The sequence below is a fragment of the Bubalus kerabau genome, chromosome 7 (genome assembly GCF_029407905.1).
Source record: "Bubalus kerabau isolate K-KA32 ecotype Philippines breed swamp buffalo chromosome 7, PCC_UOA_SB_1v2, whole genome shotgun sequence".
NCBI lineage: Eukaryota > Metazoa > Chordata > Mammalia > Artiodactyla > Bovidae > Bubalus > Bubalus kerabau.
This window is the reverse complement of record NC_073630.1, coordinates 76,568,501-76,592,836: the sequence shown is the minus strand read 5'-3', so window position 1 is coordinate 76,592,836 and position 24,336 is coordinate 76,568,501. Positions and strand designations below refer to the sequence as shown.

Below are 24,336 nucleotides of genomic sequence, written 5' to 3'. Positions count from 1 at the left end.
TTTCAAGAAACTGTTGTTCTGAAATCTCTTCCTGGAAATTCCAGGGTTTTCTCCTTATCAGATTCATCTCAAATCTCTTCTCCTGATTTCTTTTCCCCAAGTTCTGGCTGTCTCTGACTTTATTCTCACTCTGAATTTTCCCTGAGCAATTTCAGTCATCTATAATTTATCATTAACATATCAAAAACTTCACAGCTCTTGATTTGACATTTCTTCTAACTATATTTGCAACTCACTGTTGGAAGATCATTCCTGAGATGATGTGGCAGCAACTCAAAATCAACATGTCAAAAACTGAACTTGTTATCTTACCTCTAAAACCTCTTCTTTCAATCCAAAGAGAATGCATGTATGTATAACTGACTCACTGTGCTGTACAGCAGAATTTAACACAATACTGTACATCAACTATAATCCAATAAAAATTAATTTTAAAAATTACACCTCTTCTTTCTTCTAACATGCTCCCAATATTATTTTATTAATAGTCTCTCTCTCTGCTAGATCACCCAAGTCAAGAAGACCAACAATATTTCCAATTCCTTTCTTTCCTCTCTTCATAATTTCACATCCAAACAATAATCAAGTCCTATCAAATGTATTCCAACAGGTGTTTCAACCCCTTATACTTTTTCACTTCTTAGTAAGAACGGTACCAATTCTCACTTAGACCACTGCAAGAACCTCTAAGTTATCTCCCTACTTAATACCATATCTGACTCTATTTTTTAGGTGGCAAGCCAGCATGACATCCAAAATACACTTCCAATTGTATTACTTCCTTGTTCAAAAAGGCTAGACATTTTCATTCTCAAAATAAAATTCAACACGCTGTCTCCATCTCATGAGATCAAGTACCATTCCCATGCATTTACACTCCAGCCACACTAAACTGACTAAGTACTGACAGTTGCCTTCATGCGTCTAGGCCCTAGTTCAAACCACCTCTCAAATTCAATTACTCTTTCATCAACTTTACTCTGGGTCAAATGCTACCTCCCCCATGAAATTGGCACTAGACTCCAATAGGAATCAATCATTTCTTTCACTCTGTGCTTCCAAAGGAGTCTATATCTCCATCATAATACTTTCCACACATTTACCTTTTTATTTAATTGTGCTCATATTTTCCTGCCACATTGTAAATTCTATGAGAACAGAGACTGTGTCATATGCATTTTATTAATTCTTCAAAGCACCCACAAAAATGCCTTAACCATGGCAGGATCTTACAAAATGTAGAACAAAACTGAACATACCTGCTGGCAGCTCTCTAAATCGCAGATACTCCATAGACCGTGTAGTCACAAGTGGTTTTTGAGGATAATACAGAACATGGGCCAACGTATCCATACGAACATGAAAATTGGTGATATAAACCCCCATAGCCTGCTTACCCATAGCAGACTGGTATGTGTTTCTAGGGGACTAAAAGTAGAAATGAAAAGCACAATCAATGAAAATTTATTTACTTCTAAATAAATAAACAGACTCTACAGGGTACTTCATAAATCAGAAATATGTTTGGTAAAGTTTCTACTTTTTCTGGAATAAGCAATTATGGCTCTTAAGAGTCAAACACAAGAATTATGCATATTAAATGCTGTAATCCATAGCCTTTACACTACAAGGCTTTTCTTTCAGAAGAAACTATAGACTAATTTCTAATTTTTATTTTACTTCCCCCCAGTTCCTCACAAAGCATAGTTAAAAACTGGTACCAACCTGGTTATGATCAGGAAAAGGAATAATAGAGGCACAGACACCAAGAATCATTGATGGATGAATTTCACAGTGTGTATATGTGGAACAATAAGCTACTTCTTTCTCCTGTAAATCATCTGGGGTCATTGCAAGCATCACTGTTTCTTCTTCAAGAGTATCAATATATTCTACCACCCCACTGGCCACAAGATCCTGCCAACTAAAGAAGAATTCATTTAATTTCCTTGCTTCCTCAACTATCTTAGTTAACTAGGCTCCCTACTTAATAAAGAGTATTCCTGTATCTGTATGTACTCATACAGGAAGAGTCTTAAAATACGTATATTATTGTTAACAGTGGGGAAAAAAAAGTTACTGAACAATACACATAAAGTATGGCTCTGTAACTACTATTAGTTTGTTTTTATCTGCTCTGATCTAAAGAACCTACTTGTGAGGCTAGGGGGTGAGTATATAAAAACAAAGAATAAGGTCTGGAGGAATATATACCCCAGTTGGTAACAGTACTTACTTTTGAAAAGGAAGGTGTGAACTGGAGGCTTTTATATATTTTATTACATCTATTTTTTGAATTTTTTTACAACAAAACTATATACATTCATATATCACTAATAATAAATTGTAAAAGATTCTTTTTATTAAATTGAGTATATTGTTCATATTATGTTATATATTACTTCATCACATAGGTTATTTCTTTTTCTTGGGCCATACCACATGGCATGTGGGATTCCAGTTCCCCGACCAGGGATCAAACCTGAGTCCCCTCCAAGCAGTGGAAGCTCAGAGTCCTATGTAGGTCATTTTTTATTAGTAGAGATAGTCTTTACCATGTCACAAAGACTTTTATTCTTAAATAAGACCATACAAGTCTCTTGAAAGAAAGTGTTAAGTCACTCAGTTGTATACAACTGATAACGACCCCTTGGACTGTAGCCTGCCAGGCTCCTCTGTCCATGGAATTCTCTAGGCAAGAATACTGGAGTGGGTAGCCATTCCCTTCTCCAGGGTATCTTCCCAACCCAGGACTGAACCTGGTCTTCTGAATTACAGGCAGATTCTTTACCGTCTGAGCCACCAGGGAAGCCCCAAGTCTCTTACTTAAGAAAAATTAAGAACACCAAATGTAATTGCTTATGAGTTCAGAGTTTCTTTGTTTTTTGGGTCAAAGAAAATATTCTGGAATTAGATAGTGGCAATAGTTGTACTATCTTGTGACTATACTAAAAACCACTCAATGACATACTTTAAAATGTTTTATGTCATGTTAATTATATCTCATTTTTTTTCCTAACTGCATGTTCTCACCTGTAATTGTTATATTCTCTCTCTTTCAATTGATCAATGTGTCTCTTCTTCAAAAGCAGCTTTTGTTTTTCCACAATTAGAAGTGGTCTACAAATACGGCCTGCATCTGTATAGATCCGAATCTCCCGCTCTCGAATATCTCTGATCATAGAAACCTACACATAAGAAGACAAAATAGTCTCATGAATTTATATCTTCTCTGTATCATTAAGGCTGAAATAAAATAACATTAATAAATTATCAGATAAAACTAATAGATCTTAGTTGATCATTGTTCAATATGCTAAAAACCTAGGTATAATTTAAAATTTTATAGAAGATAAATATTTAACCTTGATAATTATAGAGCTGAACAACATCTGGTAGTAATGTCATGCAAAATAAAATATGAATAAAATGTATTTTGGATATCAAAACACTAGTATGTGACAATTTCTTATTTTTGTCTCTGATAATTACATATACTTCACTGTGTAATCTTTCAATATCTAGCCCTGTGTCACTGCTTCAATCAAGCTTTCCCAACTGTAAGCCTGACTTCTCATGATAGTCTATCAGCAAATGGTTTAAAATCTATATGTCTAATACAGCAGTCACTAGCCACAGGTCACTACTAAGCACCTGAAATGTGACCATTCTAAAAGGAGATATGCTTTAAGTGTAAACTACTTACTGAATTTCAATGATAAAATTTATCACTAATAATTTTCCATGGATTATATGTTGAAACTGTACTATTTTTGATGTATTAAGCTAAATAAAACACATTTATTTTCATCTATTTCTTTTTATCTTTTCTTTTTTCTGCCACACAACGTGTCTCACGGGATCTTAGTTCCCCGAGCAGGGGCTGAACTCATACCCTCGGCAGAAAAAGCACATAGTCCTACCACTGGACCACCAGGAAATACCCTTTTTTTTTTTTCCTTAATTTTTTTAACATGAGTACTACAAAAATTTAATTGTCTATGTAACTTACATTGCATTTCTACTGGATAGTGCTAGAAAATATATTCCTGGAAAATATCAAAAGTATTTTGGAAAAATTTACAATAAAGAACATAATATTAAAAGCACTATAGAATTTGAAGTGCCAATATCAAGAAGTAAACAAATAAAAATTTCCAGTGAATTTTCAAGATCTAATACATAATCTTAAAAGTCAACTAAGAAATGAATTGCTAATCAGTTAGGAAATGGAAAAATAGACTGGTATTTCTACATAAAAGTACTTTCAGAAAGTGAAATAACAACTGGATACTTTTATTAAAGAAAAGATTGGGTAGGGAATTCCCTGTTGGTCTGCGTTTTCACTGCTGGGGCCCAGGTTCAATATCTGGTGGGGGAACTAAGACCCACAAGCCACATAACGTAGCCATAGGAAAAAAAAAGATTGGGTTTATTTAAAGAAAAAGTTTGGATTATTCAGTTTTAAAACAACAGCAAATCATTAAAGCTTAATCAAAAAACACTAAGTTCTCCCAAAGTGTAAAGAGTCAAAAGCCAAGAAAAAGAAAATGTCCCACATTCTTAGCCCACTTCCCATCCTTAGAAAAACTCTGAGATGAAACTGTGTGTATGAGCAAACACACCAAGAACAGCATTCTCAAATGCTTTCCTTGAATCCTTAGAGAATTCCTAATAGAATATAAAATATTATATTACAATAACAGAATATAGCTCTTTTGTCTTAACAGAAAGATATAAACTGAGCTGTGTCTCCTCAAAGGCCAAACAGAATCTTGTATTTCAAAGGAAATAGGTGTTCTCGAGAAGACTACTGACAGGAAAGCCTAACAGGTCCAACACAAAGCTAAAGTTAGAAATGGATAAGATGAGAATCTCTGGTTATCAGAAAACGTAAAGGAAAAGAAAAAGTACTAGACTCCTAAAAAATATATACAATTCTCCTACTAAGAGGCTCCTAACAACATTCTCCAATAGGAGATTAAACAGCCCAGTTCAAGGACACAGGGCCGATTTATAGTTCAAACAAACACTCACTGTCAGACACTACATATCAGGCACCACACTCAGAACTGAAAATACAAAGTCATATTAAGACACATTCCTTGCCTCTGAGACATTAACAGTATAGTGAGAGAAGCAGGCACATAAATCAATAGTTACTATCTGGTATATGCATTTTGTCATAACTTATTCAAGGAAAATATGCTATATATAGTCACAGCTGCTACTGCTAAGTCGCTTCAGTTGTGTCCGACTCTGTGCGACCCCATAGACGGCAGCCCACCAGGCTCCACCGTCCCTGGGAGTCTCCAGGCAAGAACACTGGAGTGGGTTGCCTTTTCCTTCTCCAATGCATGAAAGTGAAAAAATAAAGTGAAGTTGCTCAGTCGTATCTGACTCCTAGCGACCCCATGGACTGCAGCCTACCAGGCTCCTCCATCCATGGGATTTTCCAGGCAAGAGTACTGGAGTGGGGTGCCATTGCCTTCTCCGATATAGTCACAGAGATAGGTCTAAATCAGGGGTTCAGTGAAGAGCCCAACAGATCAAATCTGCCCTTACCTGCCATCTATTTTTTAAAAAAAATAAAGTCACATTGATTTGTGTACTGTCTACGGCTACTTTTCACTACAACAGCAGAGCTGAATACACAACAGACACTGTAAGGTGAACAAAGACTAAAATATTTAATATCTGGTCCTTTAAAGAAAATGTTTGCCAACCTCTGATCTAAATCAAACTGGGAGGTCAGGTAAAGTATCCTGAAGAAGACAAGAATTAATACTAGAGTTTTTCAGAATTAGTGAGATTTATCTTAAAAAAAAAAAAGTAAAAAACACCTTATCCCTATTACCCGTTTTTGAGGAGGCATGGGATAGGGAGCACAATCATTCCAGGTTGAGGGAAAAGGCCCATTGAAAGGTAAAGAGGCCTAAACAGCATGAAGAACTTAAATTTTATCCTAGAGACCACAGCAAACCTCAACAGAAACAAATGGCATTAACAAAATTCTCAATCATAAAAAACACAACGCTGGTTCTTGGGCTTTCTCTTATCTCTGCCCGCTGCCCTCAAGTGAGGCAAGCTGCTCCTGACTTCAAGCTCTGAATATCCCTGGCTCAAAACCCAGAGTCTGCCTGCTAGACGAAGCCTTGGAGCAGCCAAACCTTGATTCTCTGCTTTGCTAGGTAGACAGGTGGCCAGCTTAAGTGTGTTAGTTTCTCTCCAAATCCACTTTCATCCAGAAAGACCCAAAGGTGCAGATTTGGGAAAATTAAAAAAAAAAGCCTGAGCCCAGCCCTCAGTGTATTACACTGAAAGCAAAAGCCATATTTTGGGGAAGAATAAAGTTCATTTGGTATTTTGATGATTAAAAAAAAAAATCCTATACCCAGAGCACTTCAACATCCACCTAAACATAAAAGAATCTAATAGAGGTGTATCACATTTCAAGAATCAATCTCTGGGAGGGAGGAGCCAAGATGGCGGAGGAGTAGGACGGGGAGAACACTTTCTCCCCCACAAATTCATCAAAAGAGCATTTAAACATCGAGTAAATTCCACAAAACAACTTCCGAATGCCGGCAGAGGACATCAGGCACCCAGAAAAGCAGCCCAACTCTTCGAAAGGAGGTAGGAAAAAATATAAAAGACAAAAAAAGAGACAAAAGAGGGAGGGACGGAGTTCCGTCCCGGGAAGGGAGTCTTAAAAAGAGAGAAGTTTCCAAACACCAGGAAACCCTCTCACTGCCGAATCTGTGCCAAGCTTTGGAAGCACAGAGGGCAACATAAAAGGGAGGGGAAAAAAAAAAATAAACAATTAAAAATCGCGGACTGTGAGCCCTACGGGAACTCCCCCAGCGGAGAAGCAGCGCAGACGCCTGCACACGGCATTAGCAAGCGGGGGCTGGGCAGGGAAGTGCGGCGCGGGCTGTGTCCCTTAGAGTAAGAATCGGGCCGAATGTCCTGAGCGCTATCTGAGCGAAATAATTTGGGCTAGCAAACCAGACTGTGGGATATCTACCACGCGAAAAGCCAGCCCTAACCTAAGACACCGCCAGGCCCGCGCACAGAACAAAGGACTGAACAGAGATAGCCGGCTGCAGACCTCCCCCTCCGGTGACAGGCAACCAGAGCCGGAAGGGGGCAATCGCAGCCCCAGAGAGACACTATCTATAAAACTGTAAGCAGGCTTCTTTGCTAACTAAAACTTCTTGGGGGTCTGGACGGTCAACATCTGCCTGAGAAGGTGCGCCGGTTTTACACCCAGATAACCGAGTGGCGGGGAGGCGATAAGTCGCAGCATTGGCGCCCGCCAAGCACCTCATCGCCTGAGCTGCTCGACCTGGGAAGAACACAAAACGCAGGCCCAACCGAGTCTGCGCCTCTGAGGACTACCCGAGTGCCTGAACCTGAGCGGCTTGGACCTGGGAGCTCAGTCCAGGGCCGGCCTCTGATTGTTCCCGGCGGAACAACCTAGAGCCCAAGCAGTGTGGGCAGGGAGGTTACACGCGCCGTGAGCCGGGGCAGACCCAGTGTGGCTGAGGCACTTCGAGCGCACACCAGTGTTATCTGTTTGCAGCATCCCTCCCTCCCTCCCCACAGCGCGGCTGAACAAGTGAGCCTAAATTAAAAAAAAAAAAAAAAAAAAAAAAAAATAGGGTCCTCCACCGTCCCCTTTGTGTCAGGGCGGGAACCAGACACTGAAGAGACCAGCAAACAGAAGAAGCTCTAACAGAGGGAAACGCCTTGGAAGCTACAGGCCATAGATTAAAACCCTGTGGTTACTACGGATTACATAGGAAGGGGCCTATAGATCTTGAGAAATATAAGTCGGACTAAGGAACTGCCAAAAATTAACTGAACCCACAATACTCACAACAAAACCAGAGAAAGACCTAGATATATTTTTACTATTTTTACGATCAATCTTTCTTTCTTTCTTTTTTTTTTTAATTAAAAAAAAAAAATTTTTTTAAGTCCTCTATTGTCCTTTAATTTTCACTTTTATAACTATTACTTTGCAAAAAAAAAAAAAAGACCCTATTTTTTTTTTTTCTTCTTCAGCAAACTTCATATATATATTTTATAATTTTTTGACCGTGGTTTTTTTTTTTTTTTTTTCTTTTTCTTTTTTCTTTTTCTTCTTTTCTTTAACATTGCATTTTTGAAATTCCAAACTCTACTCTAGATTTTTAATTTTAGCCTTTTGATATATGTTATCAATTTTGTACCTATAGTTTTTTTCATAATTGCTGTGACTTTTTTTTTTTTCCTCTGTTTCTTTCTCTTCTTCTTTTATATAACATCGTATATCTGCAATTCCAAACTCTACTCAAGATTTTTAATTTATGCTTTTTGGTATTTGATATCAATTTTGTACCTGTATTTTCTTTATAATTTTTGCGACATTGTTTTTGTTGGTTTGTTTGTTTTCTATCTTTATTTTTCTTCTTCTTCTTTTTTTTTTTTTTAACGTTGTATTTTTGAAATTCCAAACTCTACTCTGGATTTTTAATTTTTGCTGTTTGGTATTAGTTATCAATTTTGTACCTGTAGTTTCTTTATTACTTTCACGACCTTGTTTGTTTTTCTTTGTTCGTTTTTTCTCTCTTTCTTTTCCTTCTCCTTTTCATTAACATCGCATTTTTGAAATTCCAAACTCTACTCTAATTTCTAATTTTTGTTTTTATGTATTTGTTACCAATTTTGTACCTTTAAGAACCCAATCTTCAGGACCCATTTTTCACTAGTGTACGAGATTACTGGCTTGACTGCTCTCTCTCCCTTTGGACTCTCCATTTTCTCCACCAGGTCACCTGTATCTCCTCCCTAACCCCTCTCTACTCTACCCAACTCTGTGAATTTCTGTGTGTTCCAGACGGTGGAGAACACTTAAGGAACTGATTACTGGCTGGATCTGTCTCCCGCCTTTTCATTTCCCCCTTTTATCCTTCTGGCCACCTCTGTCTCCTGCCTCCTTCTTCTCTTCCCTGTATAACTCCGTGAACATCTCTGAGTGGTCCAGTTGTGGAGTGCACATAAGGAAGTGACTACTGGCTAGCCCACTCTCTCCACTATTGATTCCACCTCATCTCATTTGGGTCACCTCTAACTCCCTCCTCCCTCTTCTCTTCTCCATGTAACGCTGTGAACCTCTCTGAGTGACCCTCACAGTAGAGAAACTTTTCATCTTTAACGTAGATGTTTTATCAGTGGTGCTGTATAGAAGGAGAAGTTTTGAAACTACTGTAAAATTAAGACCGATAACTGGAAGTAGGAGGCTTAAGTCCAATCCCTGACTCCAGGGAACTCCTGACTCCAAGGAACATTAATTGACAGGAGCTCATCAAACGCCTCCATACCGACACTGAAACCAAGCACCACACAAGGGCCAACAAGTTCCAGGGAAAGACATAACAAGCAAATTCTCCAGCAACAAAGGAACACAGCCCTGAGCTTCAAGATACAGGCTGCCCAAAGTCACCCCAAAACCATAGACATCTCATAACTCATTACTGGACATTCCATTACACTCCAGAGAGAAGAAATACAGCTCCATCCACCAGAACATCGACACAAGCTTCCCTAACCAGGAAACCTTGACAAGCCACCTGTACAAACCCACACACAGCGAGGAAACGCCACAATAAAGAGAACTCCACAAACTGCCAGAATACAGAAAGGACACCCCAAACTCAGCAATTTAAACAAGATGAAGAGACAGAGGAATAGCCAGCAGATAAAGGAACAGGATAAATGCCCACCAAACCAAACCAAAGAGGAAGAGATAGGGAATCTACCTGATAAAGAATTCCGAATAATAATAGTGAAATTGATCCAAAATCTTGAAATTAAAATGGAATCACAGATAAATAGCCTGGAGGCAAGGATTGAGAAGATGCAAGAAAGGTTTAACAAGGACTTAGAAGAAATAAAAAAGAGTCAATATATAATGAATAATGCAATAAGTGAAATTAAAAACACTCTGGAGGCAACAAATAGTAGAATAACAGAGGCAGAAGATAGGATTAGTGAATTAGAAGATAGAATGGTAGAAATAAATGAATCAGAGAGGATAAAAGAAAAACGAATTAAAAGAAATGAGGACAATCTCAGAGACCTCCAGGACAATATTAAACGCTACAACATTCGAATCATAGGGGTCCCAGAAGAAGAAGACAAAAAGAAAGACCATGAGAAAATACTTGAGGAGATAATAGTTGAAAACTTCCCTAAAATGGGGAAGGAAATAATCACCCAAGTCCAAGAAACCCAGAGAGTCCCAAATAAGATAAACCCAAGGCGAAACACCCCAAGACACATAGTAATCAAATTAACAAAGATCAAACACAAAGAACAAATATTAAAAGCAGCAAGGGAAAAACAACAAATAACACACAAGGGAATTCCCATAAGGATAACAGCTGATCTTTCAATAGAAACTCTTCAAGCCAGGAGGGAATGGCAAGACATACTTAAAATGATGAAAGAAAATAATCTACAGCCCAGATTATTGTACCCAGCAAGGATCTCATTCAAGTATGAAGGAGAAATCAAAAGCTTTTCAGACAAGCAAAAGCTGAGAGAATTCTGCACCACCAAACCAGCTCTCCAACAAATACTAAAGGATATTCTCTAGACAGGAAACACAAAAATTGTGTATAAATTCGAACCCAAAACAATAAAGTAAATGGCAACGGGGTCATACTTATCAGTAATTACCTTAAACGTAAATGGGTTGAATGCCCCAACCAAAAGACAAAGACTGGCTGAATGGATACAAAAACAAGACCCCTGCATATGTTGTCTACAAGAGACCCACCTCAAAACAGGGGACACATACAGACTGAAAGTGAAGGGCTGGAAAAAGATTTTCCATGCGAATAGGGACCAAAAGAAAGCAGGAGTAGCAATACTCATATCAGATAAAATAGACTTTAAAACAAAGACTGTGAAAAGAGACAAAGATGGTCACTACATAATGATCAAAGGATCAATCCAAGAAGAAGATATAACAATTATAAATATATATGCACCCAACACGGGAGCACCGCAGTATGTAAGACAAATGCTAACAAGTATGAAAGAAGAAATTAACAATAACACAATAATAGTGGGAGACTTTAATACCCCACTCACACCTATGGATAGATCAACTAAACAGAAAATTAACAAGGAAACACAAACTTTAAACGATACAATAGACCAGTTAGACCTAATTGATATCTATAGGACATTTCATCCCAAAACAATGAATTTCACCTTCTTCTCAAGCGCACATGGAACCTTCTCCAGGATAGATCACATCCTGGGCCATAAAGCTAGCCTTGGTAAATTCAAAAAAATAGAAATCATTCCAAGCATCTTTTCTGACCACAATGCAGTAAGATTAGATCTCAATTACAGGAGAAAAACTATTAAAAAATCCAACATATGGAGGCTGAACAACACGCTGCTGAATAACCAACAAATCACAGAAGAAATCAAAAAAGAAATCAAAATTTGCATAGAAACGAATGAAAATGAAAACACAACAACCCAAAACCTGTGGGACACGGTAAAAGCAGTCCTAAGGGGAAAGTTCATAGCAATACAGGCACACCTCAAGAAACAAGAAAAAAGTCAAATAAATAACCTAACTCTACACCTAAAGCAACTAGAAAAGGAAGAAATGAAGAACCCCAGGGTTAGTAGAAGGAAAGAAATCTTAAAAATTAGAGCAGAAATAAATGCAAAAGAAACAAAAGAGACCATAGCAAAAATCAACAAAACCAAAAGCTGGTTCTTTGAAAGGATAAATAAAATTGACAAACCATTAGCCAGACTCATCAAGAAACAAAGGGAGAAAAATCAAATCAATAAAATTAGAAATGAAAATGGAGAGATCACAACAGACAACACAGAAATACAAAGGATCATAAGAGACTACTATCAACAATTATATGCCAATAAAATGGACAACGTGGAAGAAATGGACAAATTCTTAGAAAAGTACAACTTTCCAAAACTCGATCAGGAAGAAATAGAAAATCTTAACAGACCCATCACAAGCACGGAAATTGAAACTGTAATAAAAAATCTTCCAGCAAACAAAAGCCCAGGTCCAGACGGCTTCACAGCTGAATTCTACCAAAAATTTAGAGAAGAGCTAACACCTATCCTGCTCAAACTCTTCCAGAAAATTGCAGAGGATGGTAAACTTCCAAACTCATTCTATGAGGCCACCATCACCCTAATACCAAAACCTGACAAAGATCCCACAAAAAAAGAAAACTACAGGCCAATATCACTGATGAACATAGATGCAAAAATCCTTAACAAAATTCTAGCAATCAGAATCCAACAACACATTAAAAAGATCATACACCATGACCAAGTGGGCTTTATCCCAGGGATGCAAGGATTCTTCAATATCCGCAAATCAATCAATGTAATACACCACATTAACAAATTGAAAAATAAAAACCATATGATTATCTCAATAGATGCAGAGAAAGCCTTTGACAAAATTCAACATCCATTTATGATCAAAACTCTCCAGAAAGCAGGAATAGAAGGAACCTACCTCAACATAATCAAAGCTATATATGACAAACCCACAGCAAACATTATCCTCAATGGTGAAAAATTGAAAGCATTTCCTCTAAAGTCAGGAACAAGACAAGGGTGCCCACTTTCACCATTACTATTCAACATAGTTTTGGAAGTTTTGGCCACAGCAATCAGAGCAGAAAAAGAAATAAAAGGAATCCAAATTGGAAAAGAAGAAGTAAAGCTCTCACTGTTTGCAGATGACATGATCCTCTACATAGAAAACCCTAAAGACTCCACCAGAAAATTACTAGAACTAATCAATGACTATAGTAAAGTTGCAGGATATAAAATCAACACACAGAAATCCCTTGCATTCCTATACACTAATAATGAGAAAACAGAAAGAGAAATTAAGGAAACAATTCCATTCACCATTGCAACGGAAAGAATAAAATACTTAGGAATATATCTACCTAAAGAATCTAAAGACCTATATATAGAAAACTATAAAACACTGGTGAAAGAAATCAAAGAGGACACTAACAGATGGAGAAATATACCATGTTCATGGATTGGAAGAATCAATGTAGTGAAAATGAGTATACTACCCAAAGCAATCTATAGATTCAATGCAATCCCTATCAAGCTACCAACAGCATTCTTCACAGAGCTAGAACAAATAATTTCACAATTTGTATGGAAAAACAAAAAACCTCGAATAGCCAAAGCGATCTTGAGAAAGAAGAATGGAACTGGAGGAATCAACCTACCTGACTTCAGGCTCTACTACAAAGCCACAGTTATCAAGACAGTATGGTACTGGCACAAAGACAGAAATATAGATCAATGGAACAAAATAGAAAGCCCAGAGATAAATCCACGCACATATGGACACCTTATCTTCGACAAAGGAGGCAAGAATATACAATGGATTAAAGACAATCTCTTTAACAAGTGGTGCTGGGAACTCTGGTCAACCACTTGTAAAAGAATGAAACTAGAACACTTTCTAACACCATACACAAAAATAAACTCAAAATGGATTAAAGATCTCAACGTAAGACCAGAAACTATAAAACTCCTAGAGGAGAACATAGGCAAAACACTCTCTGACATACATCACAGCAGGATCCTCTATGACCCACCTCCCAGAATACTGGAAATAAAAGCAAAAATAAACAAATGGGACCTAATTAACCTTAAAAGCTTCTGCACATCAAAGGAAACTATTAGCAAGGTGAAAAGACAGCCTTCAGAATGGGAGAAGATAATAGCAAATGAAGCAACTGACAAACAACTAATCTCGAGAATATACAAGCAACTCCTACAGCTCAACTCCAGAAAAATAAATGACCCAATCAAAAAATGGGCCAAAGAACTAAATAGACATTTCTCCAAAGAAGACATAAAGATGGCTAACAAACACATGAAAAGATGCTCAACATCACTCATTATCAGAGAAATGCAAATCAAAACCACTATGAGGTACCATTTCACACCAGTCAGAATGGCTGCAATCCAAAAGTCTACAAGTAATAAATGCTGGAGAGGGTGTGGAGAAAAGGGAACCCTCTTCCACTGTTGGTGGGAATGCAAACTAGTACAGCCACTATGGAGAACAGTGTGGAGATTCCTTAAAAAACTGGAAATAGAACTGCCTTATGATCCAGCAATCCCACTGCTGGGCATACACACTGAGAAAACCAGAAGGGAAAGAGACACGAGTACCCCAATGTTCATCGCAGCACTGTTTATAATAGCCAGGACATGGAAGCAACCTAGATGTCCATCAGCAGATGAATGGATAAGAAAGCTGTGGTACATATACACAATGGAGTATTATTCAGCCATTAAAAAGAATACATTTGAATCAGTTCTAATGAGGTGGATGAAACTGGAGCCTATTATACAGAGTGAAGTAAGCCAGAAAGAAAAACACCAATACAGTATACTAACGCATATATATGGAATTTAGAAAGATGGTAACAATAACCCTGTGTACGAGACAGCAAAAGAGACACTGATGTATAGAACAGTCTTATGGACTCTGTGGGAGAGGGAGAGGGTGGGAAGATTTGGGAGAATGGCATTGAAACATGTAAATATCATGTATGAAATGAGTTGCCAGTCCAGGTTCGATGCACGATACTGGATGCTTGGGGCTGGTGCACTGGGACGACCCAGAGGGATGGAATGGGGAGGGAGGAGGGAGGAGGGTTCAGGATGGGGAACACATGTATACCTGTGGCGGATTCATTTTGATATTTGGCAAATCTAATACAGTTATGTAAAGTTTAAAAATAAAATAAAATTAAAAAAAAAAAAAAAAAAAGAAAAAAAAAAAAAAAGAATCAATCTCTGGATTCCAACAAAGGAAGTTATCAGAGATGATCATTCCTTCTTTAAAAGCACTGTCAGCTTCACAAAACAATTCTCCAAAGAATACACTTTAAAATGTAATCTGAATTCTAAAATATAATTTAATAATAAATTACATGTCAAAACTTTGGATGCATATATCTAAGGCATTAAAGTGAGCAATACCTTATTATTAAATCTAGCTCAAAACATTATCTAGACTTTTGACAATGCACTTTAAAATTCAAAGGACAACAGTTCAAGAAAGATATCAATGTAAAGATAACTTTCACTTAGACTTATGCCTCGTTCAGAAATCCCAGAGATCATGTCCTCTTAAATAGTTAAAGATTCTTACTTCAGACACAATGATGTCCATCTGACGCCGCAGCTTCCGTAGCGTGTTCATAAGTTGTTCAGGATCTTTATGTATTCCAACCCAACAGCCATTAACAAAAATCTTGGTTGCACTAAAATAGAAAACCAAAAGTATTTTGTACTTAGTAACTCTGTAATAAGCTATAACCAAAAATTAACAAGTTTCTTTTTTTAATTGCATCTATACACACTCAGCAATAGCTGCAGGAGAAATTTCTTCTAAATTTTCCATACTCCATTCTTCTAAAAATTCCAGAATTGGAGAAGGTTGAGATCCAACTGAAATATAAGCCATCAGGGCTAAATTCTTCACAAGTCCTACAGCATGGCCCTTGGAATAAATAAAGTACATATTACTCATACTGATTTAACATGCCTTTCAAAATTCTTTTCCACACTTCTCCTCCAATTTGATTTCAGAATATATTCTTACTTCCTAAAAACAAAATTATAATATCTTAGTTCTATACTACACTTAGATAATTAAATAAAATTAAAAGTTACTTATAAAAGTAATTATACTCTACATGATAATTCTTGTACTTTTTGTCTTGAACATAAATTCTAATGCATTACCTCTGGGGTCTCAGCAGGACACACCATTCCCCATAATGTATTATGCAATTGTCTAGGTTTTGCTAGTTTGCCATCTCTACCAATGGGAGAATTTAAACGACGCAGGTGAGAAAGAGTAGATGCAAAAGTCAGGCGATTTAATACCTAGAAAACAATAACAAATCTTTATAGAGCTTGGGCATTTCTGTTACACTATCGTATTTTTGGCAAATACTAAAATGAGGCAAAGTCATATTTTCACATATAATCCACTCAGTGTCCAACAGTTTCCATCCTTCCTTTCTCCAATCTGCCCTGGATAATTCTGTTCACTCTTGTAACTTAATTGACCCTTATAGCAAGGATGGCAAATATATGACATACAGTTCTAACATGTCACATAAATGTTTTATGGCCTATCTCCAAACATTTGGATGTTAGTGGGGTTTTTTTAACTTGTTTTTTTCTCCGTTGTATCCCAGTACCTAGAACAGTACTTAGCAAACATCAGCCACTAAGTGTTATATGCTACCAACTCTCATTCCTTTGACCATAGCAAACATCACTAACCCATCCCAGAACTTTTTCCAGGTTGAGGCCTCTGAACCCAACAAAGAGATTCAATATTTACAGAACACTAAACAAGGTAATACTTGTGTAAGTACGGTAATATTTAGAGAGATATAAAGTAATCAACACAATCTCAATGTACCTAATAACACATCACCTCTTTCCCCACACTTACAACAATCCATCCTCCTTCCTCTTCCTAAATCTCCTATCATGGTTAATGGTGTCACCCTTCCCTTTATCTCCCAACCTAGAAATCTCATGATATCTTTGTCTCTGACTTCCTCCTTTCATGCATCAATAAACATATCCTGTCAACTCTATTTCCCAACTTCCTGAAAAAACTAAACCGTCCATTCCCAACATCACAGCAAAAAACCAGCTCCTCACCTCAACCTGTACTACTATCATTAGCTCGTAAGTCCCTGCAATGTCCTCTCCAATCTACTCTGGTCAGTTACCAGAATTATAACACAGATATAGGTAAGTTCACATCACTCACTGAATTAAAAAATATTAGACAGTTCCCCACCAGCTAAAGGAGCATGACACTGAAGCTCTTTTCAATCAAGTCCCAGACAACCTTCCCCTACTATAGTCTTCAGAACTCCTGTACTCCATCCACACTGCCGAACACTTCTCACCTCCACAACTGCCACAGGATGGAATGCACTCCCCATTCTGCTCTGCTTGGTGAAATTCTACCACTTCTATAGAAGACATCTGATCACCTCCAGGAAGAACTGTTCTCTTTTCTCTGTTCTATGGAGTTTTCCATCATTCATCTAATCACAAAGCTTTCCAAACTTCCTAATATTTCTCAAATCTGACTCCACTCTCTACCTCCATAGAACTGTTCCACTGCAGGCTCTAACCATTTCTCACTGAGCCTGTTCCAACAATCTTCCTGCCACCAACTATGCCCTTCTCAAATCTTTTCTCCACAATGACATTTACTGTGAAGCTACCTAAAAAGCAAAAATGAATGCCCCTCTACAAGCTGTTCCCACGCTCCCCTCTCCAACCCCAAGTTTCTAACTCTCCCACTTTGATTTGAAAACACTAGAATGATCTAGCTCCTCCCACATACATGAGCCCTTTTCTCCCTCTGTCCCTTTTTTCAGGATATTAAGAAATTTTCTCCAGCTTTCCTATGAGCTATCGGTTCTACCCTCCTCCAGGGCTTGGGCTATTTCTCAACTACCCTTCAAGAGCCAGCTCACATGCCACCTCCTAAAGAAAACATTTCTGTTCACACTCTCAGGCAGTGCTATATGCCTTTCTCCAGCATCCCCACAGAGCAAGCATGCATAGCTCTCATTTAATACTCCCTGTACCATGCTGTAATATCTGTTTCCATCTCTGAGTACAGACTGTAAGCTACTAAAGATCAGGGATCATGTTTTATTCATTCTTTGCAGATCCAATGTGTGACAGAGCTCTTGGCACATCTTAAAACCCAGGAACTGAACTCAATCGGCAGGACGGCGTTTATCATAATTCGCTCAAGGCATAGTGAGATATATAAGGACAAATGTTTCCTCTAATAGATGGTGAGCTCCTTGAGGGCTGGAATCAACCTGTGAACCCAACATCACAAACACCAACTAGAGTCAACAAATCCTTACTAAACTAAAAGAAACTAGAAATTTAACTGGGTTATGAGCATCCTTCCATAATTCTTAAGATACTTAGACTTCCAGGAATTAGGAGGTTAAAGTTCATGTCTGAATGCCAAATTAATCAGGTGATACTGGTATAGGCTTGTTTTTTAAAAAAAAAACAAAGCAAATGAGGGGGAGATCCCTTCCATAAAGCTAAACATGTACATGGTAAGTTTTAAATCTCATATGAAAAGTAATTAGGAAAAACAAATAAAAACACCTGGTGAGACATTTTTGTAAAATGTTTCCCCCATTAATCATTCTGAGAGTACCTACTGCAATCACTGTACATAAAACAGGGCAACATACAGAAATCAGTTTAGAAGTATTACATTACACAAAATAATTTATCCCCTGGGTATCGGTTTCTAATATGGAACTTTTAAGACAAAAATTTCATGAACATAGACTGTTTCACCTCCTAAGAACCTATGTGAATTTATTAAATATCTTGATGAGAGTCAAAACTTTAAAATCTCTTAATAATGCTAACAGCTAACTTAAGAAAATTTTCACTTTCATAATTCAAAAGCCTCCAAGTGCTTTTATATCTAACCAAGAAAAAAAAAAGGGAAAACAATTTACATTCAATAAATGAAGATTCTATTGGTTTCGTAATGTTTTCTTACCAAACCTGTAGTCACAGTTGACATCCTTACCTGAGATACTCCAGCTCTGGCTTGATGAGCTTTCTTTTGGTCACCCCAGTTTCCAGTAGCTAAAGAGTATTTTAGGCCATCAGATATAATTCTTGTTTTAATTGCCAATTCCAAGTTAAAATCCTTTCCACGATCAATGAACTTCTGGGCATAGATCCGTACTTCTTTAAGCAAATTCTTAAACATTCTGCCCAATAAAATGTTTTAAACGTGTCAAGGTCTGTAATATGAATTCTTTAACAAGGACACTGTTGCCCACAAGGAGGCGAAAAGTAGTTGAGATGGGGGGTTATTTTTTATATAAAAAGCACAGATGTACATACAGTACAAAAACATACACAAGCAAAGCAGTAAGAGAAAAATAGTCGAAAGATGGTCCTTAGTGGGGTGGTAAAAAACAAGATTGAAAAACTCTAATATACAACACAATAAATAATAGAACATGCACAAAACACTAATATCATTTTTGTGCTAAATTGTCTACATAATTTTTACAAATAAGTTTTTCCAATTATAGAAGTAGTATATGTTCATTATAGAAAATATAAAAACATATTAAGAATAAAATAAAAATCATGTATAACCTTAATTCTGACACAACCACTGGTTCCTCTCTAGCTTTTGTGTTTTTATAAACTGCAAAGTAGAACTAACAGAATTCCAATATCAGCACTCAGAAAGTCAATCAATAACTGAGCTTTCTCAAATGCTTTGCAATGGTGGAGAGGAATAAAATGTAAACAAGTGATAAACGTTCCCACAATCTTGAAATTCTCAGATGTGAAGCAAAACCAAACTGCACAACTGGCAAAGAATGTAGCTAACTTCACATGTACCCATTATGCATGCCAAGATAGTTTTTTAGCACCTCCATGTGCCGTAACCAATCTAAACTGAAATTTATCTACTTTTAACAGTATCATTCTATAATCTCTTACCCTCTAAATAAGAATGCAAGTAGTGGTCCAGCAAGGTCCAATCTTTTGTTTCCATAGTGATCTCTGTCATCTAATTCTCTTCTACCCAAAGCTGCTAGCAGCAACCTATGAACCATGTACCTTTAAAAAAGAAAAAGAGAAAGCACATGGTTTTGGCTTTCCTTTTTTTTTTTTTAACATATATTGAAAACATCAATTTTGACATTTTCAGCTTTAAGAAAAACTTCATCTCAACACATCTTGGCAAAGAACTTAAAACAATGAAATATGACATACCCCAAGAAATAAGCTTTCTTGGTCTCACAAAAATCACTGACGCCAACATGAGGGAGCATTTCTTTCTGTAATACTTCCTTGGCATATTTAATTCTTTTCTCTTTGGTAACACCAGGCTTTGCCCCTCTTGAACCAATGAAATTTAGTGCAACATTCTGTTCTTGGATGACAAAAGCTTCATCGAGTGATGGTTTAACCTATTCGTTAATTAAAACAAAATTATTTTTGAATTATCTTTAAGATAAGGCAACTGTCAACTTATAATATGTTAAATATCCCTAAGAACACCTAACTAAATATGCCAATATTTTTAGAAATTCAAGGAACCACAAAATCCTAGAACTTAAAAACATCTTATTGATCTAGGGAACTCTGAAAAAAATGATCAGCATGGACAATCATACTTTCCAGAATAATACAAATAATTCCATTATAACAGAGCACAGTGGGTTTGAGTTTTTTGTTTTTTTTTTTACATTTTAATAAACAATAGCTTTAAAAAGTTCCTTTCAAATATCTAAAATCAATTTAGAGAAGTTTAACACTCAAACTAAGCTCAAATGAATATATGTGTCATAATGTTGTCAGTCTTGGTTTAAGAAGTTTATCCTTTCAACTATCTAAATACTTATCTTTAAGTATTAAGGGGAAAAAAGCGTAACTATTGCCAAAAGCTTAAAGTAAAATCTAAACAGAATCCATTTTGTCATGTAATCATATCAATAAATACTCTAATAACTAAAATATACTTCACTTTCTAACTTTGTAACCAATGTTTAGCCTATATTTTACTTTATTTCTCTGCAGTCTTAAAGACTTTAGATAATTCAGGACAATTTTAAGAATATCAAGTACTCCTTAGATAAGGATGGTTGATGAGGAAATGCATATTTATCTAGACTCAACAAACCTTCCCATAAAAGTAGTAACTTTACAGTGGAAGAACTTAACAGCTGCTGCTGTGAAGTTGACATTACCAATGATGGGACAAAATGACATCACGTGACTCCTGACGTGATGCCCTGGGAAGCACACACTATGATCTCTAGATTTGTCCTGCCAAGAAATGGCGTAAATTGAATCTAATCATGAGGAAATATCAGAAAAATCCAAGTTGAAGGATATTCTATAAAATAAATGGCCTACCCGCTCCAAAAACTTCAGTGGTATGAAACAACAGAAAGAGACAGGGGAAGATTAAAAGAGACTAAGCAAACATTAAAAACAACATGTAATGGATGAGTGACTGGATTTTGAACCAGGAAAAAAAATGCCATTAAGGACATTAGCAATATCTCTGGCAAAAACTTGAATAAGATCTCCAGGTTAACAGTATATACTACACCAAAATACCAATTTTAAAAACTGCACTATGATTATGTGAGTAAATATCCTGATTCTTACGAAATATACACTGAAGTATTTAGGAATAAAGGGGCATGATGCCTAAACTCACTTTCAAATGATCCAGAAAAGAACAATGTATATACATAGATAAAAAGAATCCTAAAACAAATGTGGCAAAAGTAACAGCTGCTAAATACAGGCACAGACTAATAGGAGTTATTTGTAACTTTTCTGTAGGTTTGAAATGGTTTAAAAATACAAGTGGTTTTTTTTTGTTTGTTTTTTTTTTAAGATATCAACTCTTCTTTTCCCCTTACTAAACTGCATCAGACTAGTGTGCCTTTATGATTTTCCTTATTACTATTTCTTCCTTATGCTGTCAATGAACTCTGGCTTCCTCTAGTTTTCAGGTCAATTTTACATAGAATTGTCAGGCAAAGAAGTCAAGGCAGGGCTGAAGGCTTTTGCTATACAATAAATAGAAGGGGGTTTACAACAGCTAAATTGACCTTCAGAGCAGCTTTCTTTTGTGTTTTAGGATTAACAACAGTCGGTAACTTTCAATCTCTTGAAAAACACTATGAATACATTTTGCATGCACATTACCATTTCCATCATCTCTGGATCTTCAAAATCATAAATAATATGCTCTAAAATATCTCTGTCAGACACAAAACCTAACGCTCTAAACACAATAATGATGGGAACTTCTTGCTTGATATACGGTAGGGTTGCCACAATACGTTGACCAATAGCACTCTTTTTTGCACCCTAGGAAAAAAAATCATTAGAATATGAGAATACAGAGATTACAGCCATATATAAACATCATAAGAACCATTTCATATAAATGTCCATTGTATGTATTTCAAAAAAAGCATGCCTATCATACTCTAAGGAACGTCCTATGGCTGCTTTTCAAAAACCACTGCAACAGGTTTACTTATTTGACAGACAGGCTGGTCATTCAGACCTGAGAGAATTTCCATTCTCTACTCTGTTTGCCAAGATTCTCTAGAATACCTCAAGACTGTATCTGGAAACTCTGGCCACAAAAGAATACAAACACAGACTACCCTTTGTCCTTTCCCCCAACCAAAAAAATTAGGAAGTTTGGAAGAAATAGATGAAGGGAAGCTAAGAGAGACAATAGACAGGCAAATGTGGGAAAAAGCTAAGAAGAGGACGAAAAATAAACTGAGAGTTGGTTGGTGAGGTATCTCCAAATATGAATGATTATAAAAAAAACAGTCTCTTTCATATAGACTTCTCTTTTACAATTTCTCTCTTCAATTACATACAGAAATGAAATAAGTCACCACCCTTCACTGGCATACAAACACCTGGTTGCTCAATTTTAATCAAATTTCTTTCCTTTACTATCAAACTCTACCTTCTCTTGGCCTCATAGTCCTACATTATCATGGTCCATTTAATAACTGTTTGTCTTCCTCCTCCTACTTCAGGCCTCCTTCCTTAGAAACCTTATTTCATCTCATGAGTATTCAGTAACAACTTTTCTCAACTGATATCTAAATCTTCATCCTGGTCTTTTTCCTGTACCCACAACCCTCACAACTCCAACTGCCATTTGGTTGTTTCAACAATTATTCCACCTGTTTCATCATAGACGTTTTTCAAAATATGCAAAACATTTAAAAAGAAGGCCTACACCGCGTACTTCTCACATCACTACATTCTAAAAATCAGTTCTTGGAAGTTCTCTATTTTATCTTGAACCTCAGGATAGAACAAGACAATCTTTTTTTTTTTTTCATGGCTGCCTATAGGCTATTGACACTCATAACCACAGTGTTTCCACTTCAGGCAGACTGACTAGTCTTCTTTTGGGGCACACACACTTGAGGAGCTTAATAAGGTACAGGAAATTCAATGGCTGAGAATACTAATTTCAGTCTCTTTGTCAGCAAGCCTCAAGGCCCAAGGCAAGTAACTAAACTCCATTTCCTAATTTGTCAAGTTAGAGAGGTGAGGGAAGGTTTCAGATTGTAATCAAATAGCTACTGTGGGCACTAACAGGCAAAACAGTGAAGCCCTGGGCAATGATTATACAAAGCTTGGTTGATGCAAAGAGTTGTGAGATACCAAGTGTCCGACACTTAGCCAGATTTGACTACAGAGCACGGCAAAAGCATACAGAGTATGGGAATGGGCAGGTGGCTACACCTTTTAGCCACAACTTCCAAGTTGACAGAATCACTATGAACAATTATCTGTGAATTTAAAAAAGTTAAAAACACTACATAGAGGGAGTTGCCCGCTAGTCCAGTGGTTAGGACTTAGCCCTTTCACTGCTGGGGCCTGGGTTCAATCCCTGGTTAGGGAACTAAGATCTTACAAGCCACAAGCCACAGTCAGAAAAAGCAGGAGCAAAATCGCCTAAAAATAACTACACAGAAATATACATGTATATTGAAATGCCAACAAAATAAAGACCATACACCTAAACTGTTCATTTCATTCCCTTTAAAATGTTATCCTTTTAATTTTATTTCATGATTATAAGACAAAGACCTTATGTTTTTGCTTAGTGATTTTCAACTCTGGCTTCGCATGAGAATATTCCAGGGAATTAAATACAACATGGGTCCCCAAGCCCCATTCCTCAACTGAGTAAATGAAAATTCTGGAAAACACCATAGGATCTTGAGTCATCCTCATATTATATCAAACTTTATCACTAAATCTAGATGATTTTCCTTTCTCTGTCTCTGATTAAGTGATTTTGCCCATAGCTTCCATGATAATCTCCCTAATATACTGTGTTCCTTATACTTCTGGCCTCCATAATCCAAGTCAACACTTATCAATTAAGAATCCACATCACAATCACCTGGGGATCTTTCTTAAACACTTGTAGCTGGGCTCCATTCTACCCCCAGTCACAAGAGAAAACCATTTTAATTCTTTAAAACACTTATTCTACATGGGATTTTTAACTTGAGGCCCTTAAACCTCTTTGTTCAAGTTCTTCTTTATAAAACATCAAAGTGACATTACACTCTGCAGAAGTGTTTATAAGAGCACAAG

The 24,336-nt window shown here is 36.8% G+C and overlaps 1 protein-coding gene and 1 long non-coding RNA gene across 3 annotated transcripts in view; one reads left to right on the top strand and one right to left on the bottom strand.

Moving 5' to 3' along the window:
• POLR2B (RNA polymerase II subunit B) overlaps window positions 1-24,336 on the bottom strand; it is a 54,790-nt gene that overhangs the window by 14,102 nt on the left and 16,352 nt on the right. Inside the window, exons 8-17 of one of the 2 annotated variants that reach the window (XM_055588676.1) lie at window positions 21,892-22,056; window positions 19,939-20,135; window positions 19,663-19,782; window positions 18,725-18,911; window positions 15,853-15,996; window positions 15,468-15,607; window positions 15,257-15,368; window positions 3,034-3,188; window positions 1,726-1,924; window positions 1,260-1,428 (exon numbers count right to left, since the gene is read on the bottom strand). In XM_055588676.1, the coding sequence (XP_055444651.1) occupies window positions 1,260-1,428; window positions 1,726-1,924; window positions 3,034-3,188; window positions 15,257-15,368; window positions 15,468-15,607; window positions 15,853-15,996; window positions 18,725-18,911; window positions 19,663-19,782; window positions 19,939-20,135; window positions 21,892-22,056 (1,588 nt within the window). The remainder of the gene's footprint in view (window positions 1-1,259; window positions 1,429-1,725; window positions 1,925-3,033; window positions 3,189-15,256; window positions 15,369-15,467; window positions 15,608-15,852; window positions 15,997-18,724; window positions 18,912-19,662; window positions 19,783-19,938; window positions 20,136-21,891; window positions 22,057-24,336) is intronic. The other variant, XM_055588677.1, reaches the window with a different exon arrangement.
• Window positions 6,474-7,733, top strand: LOC129657910 (uncharacterized). The gene is made up of 2 exons (XR_008717164.1): window positions 6,474-6,636; window positions 7,274-7,733. It is a non-coding gene; the product is annotated as an uncharacterized LOC129657910 (long non-coding RNA).